At 31.3% G+C, this 9171-nt stretch overlaps 1 protein-coding gene across 1 annotated transcript in view; it reads left to right on the forward strand.

The window, feature by feature from the left end:
* LOC108763323 (A disintegrin and metalloproteinase with thrombospondin motifs 9) overlaps positions 1-9171 on the forward strand; it is a 193232-nt gene that overhangs the window by 170753 nt on the left and 13308 nt on the right. The window contains exons 6-7 of the mRNA XM_018510829.1: positions 233-374; positions 4897-4990. Coding sequence (XP_018366331.1) covers positions 233-374; positions 4897-4990 — 236 coding nt within the window. The remainder of the gene's footprint in view (positions 1-232; positions 375-4896; positions 4991-9171) is intronic.

Consider the following 9171-nt stretch of genomic DNA (forward strand, 5'->3'; position numbering starts at 1 on the left):
ATTCCCTGTATTATACATATATTATTGTACTACATATTTTATATTACTATGTCATTAAATGTTTCTACTAATTCATTTGAATAAATATTGATGTGATTTATCTCTTCAAGTGTGAATGTCGCCACTACAATTTTTATAAATCGCTTGCATTATTCCTCGCTTTTTATCGGCCCACATTGCATCTTATTGCAATTCTACGCGAAGTGTGCATCTTAACTTTTTATTTATGCAGTGCTCCGTGACCTGTGGCACCGGAATACGGACGAGGACGATCGAATGCAAAGATGGTGTTGGTGCCATCTCCAGGGACTGCGACCTCGCGGAACGCCCTCATACCGAGCAGGAATGCAAAACGAACGTCGCATGTCCCACATGTAATTGCGTTATCTAAGTTAAACTCGTATTAGATCGAACAACAATTTAACATGTTTTAAGCGACAATCTGGAAATTCATATAATATATGAATTTCCAGATTGTTAGAAAGTTAGTGACACGACACAAGATTCTTCTTATTATCTCAGAATACGAAGCTTAAATTTCAGATTTGTTTTTAATTTTGTATAATCTGCTTAGGGAATTATATTATAATTCCCTAATTATATTATAATTCCCTAAGCAGATTATACAAAATTAAAAACAAATCTGAAATTTAAGCTTCGTATTCTGAGATAATAAGAAGAATCTTGTGTCGTGTAACTAACTTTACTAAAAAACATTTGTCAACATTTCCATTTATTATGTATGATTTGTAAAATGTGTTATTTTTAACTCTTTCTCTTATGTTTCTTATATTTCAAGACAAACAAATTTTAAGTCTTCTGTCTTTGTTTGCGTTCCGTGGATTGGAATATTATTTTGCAGAAATTCTCAACATCGCAATAAAAATTATAAGAATACTTATTATTATTTACAAATGTTCTCTCTAAATTATACACCACGGTTGCCAGGTCTCCAGATTTCGACTGGAGACTCCAGTTTTCGAGACCAATCTTCAGTTCTCCAGCAGACGGGAAAAATCTCCAGTTTTTCGCTCGCGTGGAGTACTTATTAATTGCATATTTAAATTATGTAGAAAGTAATAAGAAAGTCTATGATTATGTTCGAAGTTTATGTTATTTTACGGATAATAAAAAAGTTTGTAATCGTATTCGCACTGTATGTAATCTTGTAATAATAATAAAAAGGTCTTCGTGATTGTGTTAACACTCTTTATGTTGGTCAAATATTAATAACAAAAGAAAATCTGCATCAGTAGTCGCAAAACACGAATTAACCCTGCGCCTTTTTTTCTCTTTTTTTTTCAATGAAACAATCGGCCGGCCTCCAGTCGAAATATGAAATCTTCAGCGCACGGACCATCGGGCCCCAGCTGTACAATGCTCGGGATCTGGCAACCGTTATACACATATACATATTTTAAGGAACCATAAAATTTTGCACGTAACATATTCGTTATATAATATCTGTCATAATTTTAGAAATATTAGTAAACAAATAAGAATCTAGTTTTTTCATAGACGTAATAGGTATAGGCTAGGCATTCCCATAAAGTTGTCACTCATATCGATTTCGACTGTGTTTCAAAATTCACTGCCAGTACTGAAAATCTACAGTCTACGTTACGTGTACTATACATTTTCAGCACTGACAGTGAATTTTGGAATACAGTCTTCAAAAGAATGAAATATCTCTCTCTCTCTCTCTCTCTCTCCCCCCTTCCCTCTCCTCCTTTCTTTTTTTCTTTAACTTTAAAGTATCGAGTTGAAGAGTGATACCGATATACTTACAGTGATTAACAAAAAAAAAACCACTATAATATTATTAGCTTTTATTTCAGAAAAATGTGAAAAAATAAAAAAAACTTGAAATAATTTAGCTCAGACACAGTTTGTTATTAACAAAATTTTAATGTTCATAACAAATTTTTCTTCATCTTATTTAAATTAATTCATATTTAATTTTTTTGAGAAATATTTTACTTAATACTAGGATAAAAAAAGAGACCATAATTATTTTTTATTAATAAAATTTAAAGAAAATTAGAAGAAGCGAAAAACTACATTTTAATATTTAGTATGACTTCCTTTCGCTTCGACTGCCTGAATTCGTCTTGGCATACTCTCCACGAGGTTTTGAATGTATTTTTCATTTATCTTCTCTCAGGTCTTTTGAAGTGCCGCGAAATAATTTTCCTTATTTTCCTCATTCCGGTTTTATCAATCTTCTTATCCAAAATGGATCATAGATTTTCTATTGATGTTCTTCTCCGGTTTTTCTCCATAGTTGAGCCTTGTTTTTCGATTGAATAATTCATATTTATCATATTCATCATATTCATTCAACATCAAAAGCGTCATTTGCAACAAACTATAAAGCACGGAGAAACAGCATTATAGTCTAGGGTTGCTTTAGTTGATCAGGAGTAGGAAATTTAGTAAAAATCGATGGCATTATGACTGCAAATACCTATATTAATATTCTTCGTGAATATCATTGCTTCGCGTCGGATTGTGTGTGTGTGTGCGTGCGTGCGTGTGTGTGTGTGTGTGTGTGTGTGTGTGTGTGTGTGTGTGTGTGTGTGTGTGTGTGTGTGTGTGTGTGTGTGGAAGATAATTTCGTCTTTCAGCAAGACAATGATACGAAGCATACAGCAAAAAGAAGTCAGACATTTATGAAATCCAACAGAATTAAACTTTTTGATTGGCCTCTACAATCACCTCAATCCCATAGAAAATCTATGGTCCATTTTGGATAAAAAAATTGATAAAATCGGAATGACTAATAAGGAAAATTATTTCGCGGAGCTTCAAAAGATCTGGGAGAAGATAAATGAAAAATACATTCAAAACCTCGTGGAGAGTATACCAAGACGACTTCAGGCAGTGATCAAAGCGAAAGGAAGTTATACTAAATATTAAAATATATTTTTTGCTTTTTCTAATTTTTTTCAAATTTTATTTTTATTTAATAAAAAATAAATATGATCATTTTTTTGTCCTAATATTAAGTAAAACATTTCTCAAAAAAATGAAATATGAATTAATTTAAACAAGGTAAAGAAAAATCTGTTTAAACATTAAAATTTTGTTAACAAAAAACTATCTGAGCTAAATTATTTCAAGTTATTTTCATTTTTTCATAATTTTTTAAAATAAAAGCTTATAATATTATAGTCATCTCTTTTTTTTTGTCAGTCACTGTATACGTAAACGTTTTATTGATTGCATTCTTTTTCTAACAGAGCACATTAGATGCTACATGAAAAAAATTTGGTTTAATGCAAAGTTTGGTAAAGTAAGTATCTAAATTTAGTTAAATACAGATCTGAAAATAATTTTATTGAACCACCAAAATAATGTAGAGAGAAGTCGCCTATATCGTATCCCTTAACATTTAAATAAAATTGTAACAAAATTACTGATCAGAATATTTCTGTACTTATATTAAACTTTGGTTTATTGGTAAGCAAACAATATTTTTAGAAATAAACATTAAGTTATTGTTTAAAATAAGATTTTCAAAAAAGCTTTAAGTACGCTTTGGAGACCGGATTGTTAAATTGTTTAATTGGATTCCTAAATCGTACTTCTAATAATAAAATTAGTTTTTATAAAGAAAGAGTTAAATTTTCTTAAAATCCAACAAATAATATCTATAAATAATTTTTAATAAATTATCTTAAAAAGATTTAATACAAACATATTTTTTCTTATACAAATATCAAAAAATTACAAAAGTATTATTTAATTACTCAATCTTAATATGTTATTTTATCTTAAATTTAGATATAATATAAAAACTAGTGACAAGTATTATTCAACTACTCAATTTTAGTCTATTGTTTTAGCTTAAATGTAAGTACGATATAAAGACCAGCAATAAGTACGATTTACCCCACTTTCTCTATTTTTATAAATTTGCCGACAACAACATAACTTATAAATTTAATTAAATATTTTGTTAATTTGATCCTATACTTTGAAAAGAGTTTAAATATCAATTATAATCAATTATAACCCTGTAGTACATTATAATTCAATTAGTCACCTTGTACTGATAATGTCATTAATATTTTAGATAAATTGTATTAAGACACCGAACAAAATCAATGTTAAATGTTGCAAACGGATGGTTCAAAGACAAAACAAAAATGACAGTACTTAAACCAAATTACTAGCGTCACATCTGTCATTAGTATGACATCGTCATTTAAAAAAAAAATGTTTTGTTTAGAAAATACAATGGAGGTACAATTAGACAACTTCCCCCTATATGTAGGAAACTTAAGCGTAATGAGCAATGCTGCAAAAAGTTTTTACATTTGAGTGTGTAATCAACTTTCTACAATTCCTACATAATTATTTTGATGGGCCTAAATTTTTATTTCAGTAACATCGTTCTTTCCATGTAAGATGAGAGAATGTGCAGTCCATATATCTATTACGTCTATATGTTTTTTTAAGGAGTATTTAAAACCGTTTTGTTAGCAAAACAGTTATATGTGATTAAGTTCTCTTTACTATATGATGAAACATGTTGAATCTTACGAAGCACAATAGTTACGTTCAGCGGACTCAACAGTTTAGTGAGCGCTCGTTGCTATTGGTGTATTCTTCCAGATTTAAAATACTGATTGGATGATCTAAAAGAATACACTAATAATAGCGAGCACTCAATTGTTGAGTCCGCTGAACGCAGCCATTCTTACATTTTGCAACACGAAATTGCGAAGTCGCAAAATATAAGAATGTGTTTCTTGAAACTCAACTTGTTTTGTCGTATAAAAGAAATTTTAGAAATAAAGTTCTAAGACCCAGAAATTATCGAAGAACGCGATTAGCACGTACAAAGGGAGTATATATAAAAAATGAAATAGCATTTGAAATGTTATTTAGATGGAGACGGTATGTCACAGCCCCTGGTGCAGCCGTATCCTCTATCTCCAATGTCAGAGAAGTTGATGGATCAACCAATACCTTCCGAATCAACGTAAGTACTACTCTCGTATTTTTTGTATAAATAAATACTCATACACATACGCGCGCGCGCGCGCTTCATAAATATGAAGAGTGGGGTAATCCTCATTTAGAAAAGGACTCACTTATTGGTCTAGAGTATCTATAATAAGAGTACGGCCAACAGAATAAAAATGAGGCAAAACCGAAAACACATCGAAACGCGCGCGCATTTTTATATGTGAAGTGTAAAACTGAAGCTATGTTCAAAAATTTATTGTCAGTACTGAAAATCGAGAGGCCTTCACTTGCGCACAATACATTTGCACACGTTGCAATTGCGCACGTTTCAGACGGACACGTAATATTGCGCACGGTTCATTTGCACACCGTTTATTTGCATACCGTTTAATTGCACGTTGTTCATTTGCACACCGTTCAATTGCACATCGTTCTTTTACACACCGTTCATTTGCACACCGTTCATTTGCACACGAGAATTATATACTTGTATTTCAAATAACCCATGTAGACAGTAGGGTGTGTAGACAGTAGCATATTGGTTCGGGGCGGCGTAGCCCCGAATAAAACAAAATAACATATCCTATTCGCTTAGGGTCTTGGGCCTAACAGCTAAGAAATTGCAATGTAGGTAGCCCCGTGTACAAATTAACGGTGTGCAAAAGAACGGTGTGCAATTGAACGGTGTGCAAAAGAACGATGTGCAATTGAACGATGTGCAAATGAACGTGTGCAAAAGAACGGTGTGCAATTAAACGGTGTGCAAAAGAATGATGTGCAATTGAACAATGTGCAAATGAACGTGTGCAAATGAACCGTGCGCATTATTGGGTGTCCATCTGAAACGTGCGCAACTGCAACGTGTGCAAATGTACCGTTCGCAAGTGTGCCACTCCCCTGAAAATCTATATAGTGCACGTAACGTAAACTATAGATTGTCAGTACTGATAATAAATTTTGGAGCACAACCTGAAGTAAAATTGTACATGTAACAATAGGTGCGTTCAGCAGAACGCAACCGTGTTTTTTTTATGAATGTCTGCTGAGATAAGATCATTCCTCTAGGTCTAAAAATATAATTCAATCAGCGCGTCGCGTCAATTCAATCGTGTCGTTAATCGCGCACAGATTATGAGCATTAATGTAGAAAAGTGGTCATTTCTCAGTTCGTGAAATTCCGAGAGAAAGAATCAAAGTCCTTGGGTGTACACATGGGTATGCAACTTCCGCTTTTGCTTCAATTTGGCGGACCAATCACCGATCGTTACCCTGTTGGCCGTACTCTTATTATAAGTATTCTAAAGATAGAATCACACGATGCTCGTTTTCTTGAATGATACGCATGAATGCAGTCATGCTTGCTCCGATGCATGCTAGAATACGTTCATGCATTGAGCGGTGCATACTGACATCCATGATTTCTGTACAATGATTTTTATGCATGATTTTAAGCTTGTTTACTTGCATGTCGCGCTGCTCCGCGAATCGAAATATATTATTATAGTTGACGACTATTTAGGTTAGAAAATTTGTCACAGCAGTGGTTCATTGCTTTTAAAACACAAATTCACTGTTTTAAAAACAATATAAGAAAATAATTTGTCTTTTTAAAGCAGTGAATTTGTGTTTTTAAAACAAATTTGTTTTAAAACAGAGAAGCTTAAGTTATTTAAAATTAATTAAAACCTTTTTAATTTTTTTTATACGAATTAAAGTTTAAATCCAACATTTCTTTAAAATAGATGCCGTAACTATAAACTCGACTTCGCCATTGTCCAAATTCCTATAAATTTTGAAAAAAGTTACAAATGTTTTATAATGTATTATTAAATTTGTTAATTAAAATTAATAATATTACCTAATGATTTAAATATAAGTAAATCTATCGTGAATCTTGCGTTCCCGACTTTTTGTTTTAATGGGAAACATAAAATGTTATATAAAAAATCTTCAGATGTTGCATTTATATGTATAGGCACAATTTACAAAAATTTATTACAAAATTTTATTATAAAAATTATATTCGTTTATGATCGGTTAAATCTCAAAACATTTCCCGTATGAATTTAGGCCACAAGTTTGCATTACCAACAACATTTTGGACAGCGAGTCAAGGATTTTTATTTAATTGCTTTATTAAATATATCATTTTTCAATACAATCAAATAAAAGTCTGCAGTAGAGAAATATCTTGTCTGCCTACAAGACTCAGTAAAAACTACTTAGTCAAGGTGATGTTAATGTGACGTCAAATTGATTAAGAATATGATGTCAAAAAGAATAATCAAAACGATGGCAAAATGACGACTATGTGACTGCAAAATGTCCCATACCATGACGGTGATCTTGACTGCCATTTTGCTATTTGTTTGATATCATATTAAAGCGGCGAGCACAGACTCTTGCATAACGCGCAACACGTAATGCATAAGAATATGTACCAATCGAAGTTCTCCGTTTCTTTCCCTTCCATGTAATAGAGAACTCTGGTTGGTTCAATTTCTTATGCCTCATGTGTTATGCGTTATGCAAGAGTTTGTGCTCCCCGCTTATCAATTATCCAGCAAAGAATTAAGCTGTTATTTATTATTATAGTGACGTCCAAGTAACGTCCTAAACATCAAAATGCCGTTAAGATGATATTAAAATGATGAGTAACATCAGCTTATTTACTGGGAAACTCTACAGAAATAAATACAAGACTAATCTCTCTCTACTAATATAGATTTACTTTAATTTTTGGTATAGTGTACTCTAACTTTTTTAATTCTTTGAATTAAGAAAAGATAAAAAGTACGTTAAACCACAATTAAAATTAATTTACATTATTAATAGAACCGTGCATTAATTTTGCATGTATTCATATACAAGATTCACTTGATTTTTGAACCTAAAAGTAAATAACATTTGAAAGAGAGTATAAAATAACTGTATTATTATGTTGCATAGGAATTGTTATTAATATTACTTATATTTGTGAATACAACAATACTCGAAATTAAAATAATAACAGTATATATCTATTATAGAGAGATAACATCAAATATATTATAATATATTGAAATATGTAGAAATATTAAGTGTTAAACTTAATTCCTGCCGTTTTTCGTCTCCAAAATTGATTTGTTTCGAAAGGAAGATGAATCAATACCTTAATCAAAGTATACAAATTTCCTCCATTTTCTACATTATTACTAATTAATAATACGTTATTAATAATACTTTGATTAAGGTATTTCCCTTCGAAACAAATCAATTTTGGAGACGAAAAACGGCAGGAATTAAGTTTAACACCTAATGTAGAAATAATACCAACACATGCTACAAAACAATGTCAGATATTTTTGAAAAAAGCAAGCAAAATTGTCTCATCATAATGTTATCATTTTGAGCTCAACGTGATATTGATTGAATTTCACATAATACTAGAATTATCATCTATAAACAATGATTTTTACCTTCTTGTATGATATTTCCTCACGTAAGACATCATTCTACACTGAGAGAAAAATGTTTGATATTTGTAACTATAATTACATATCACTATAATTATGATTATTACTGCTATAATAATAGTAACAATAACTATGTATATAGTTCTACCAACAAATGTATATAGTTAGCGACCTAAAATGACTATAATTATAGTTATTATAACCATAAAATAGTGGAAAATACCATAAAAATAATTCAAGTGACTATAATTTTATAGTTATATTTGGGGACAACCATATTTTTTATGGTTGTCCCCAAATATAACTGATGTCATATTGACATCACTTTGACTGAGTTGTTTTCACTGAGTAACTTGCACATGTGATCACAACGCATGATCATATCGATACATTTAAGTATGACAGATTTCCTAACTTGAATAGTCGTCAACTTCAATATCTCGGTTCGCGGGACAGAGCGACATTTTTTCATTTTATCAAATATTTATTTTTACGCGAAAACGCATCGATTCAGTGTATTTTTATCAAAATTTGAGGTGAACGAGGTCCTCTTAACATTTATCAATTTTGCTTAAATCCACCTCAAACACGTCTTGGCGAAGACCGCCTTATTTATTATATATACAGGGTGTTTGGCGACTACCGCATTTTTTGTCATGCGTGGGTAGAACAGCCTATACTGAATCAAAAAATCCTGTACCATTTTGAGGTGTCAGCAATAGTTAACGAGATATTAACG

The sequence above is a fragment of the Trachymyrmex cornetzi genome, unplaced genomic scaffold (assembly GCF_001594075.2).
Source record: "Trachymyrmex cornetzi isolate Tcor2-1 unplaced genomic scaffold, Tcor1.1 scaffold354, whole genome shotgun sequence".
Lineage (NCBI taxonomy): Eukaryota > Metazoa > Arthropoda > Insecta > Hymenoptera > Formicidae > Trachymyrmex > Trachymyrmex cornetzi.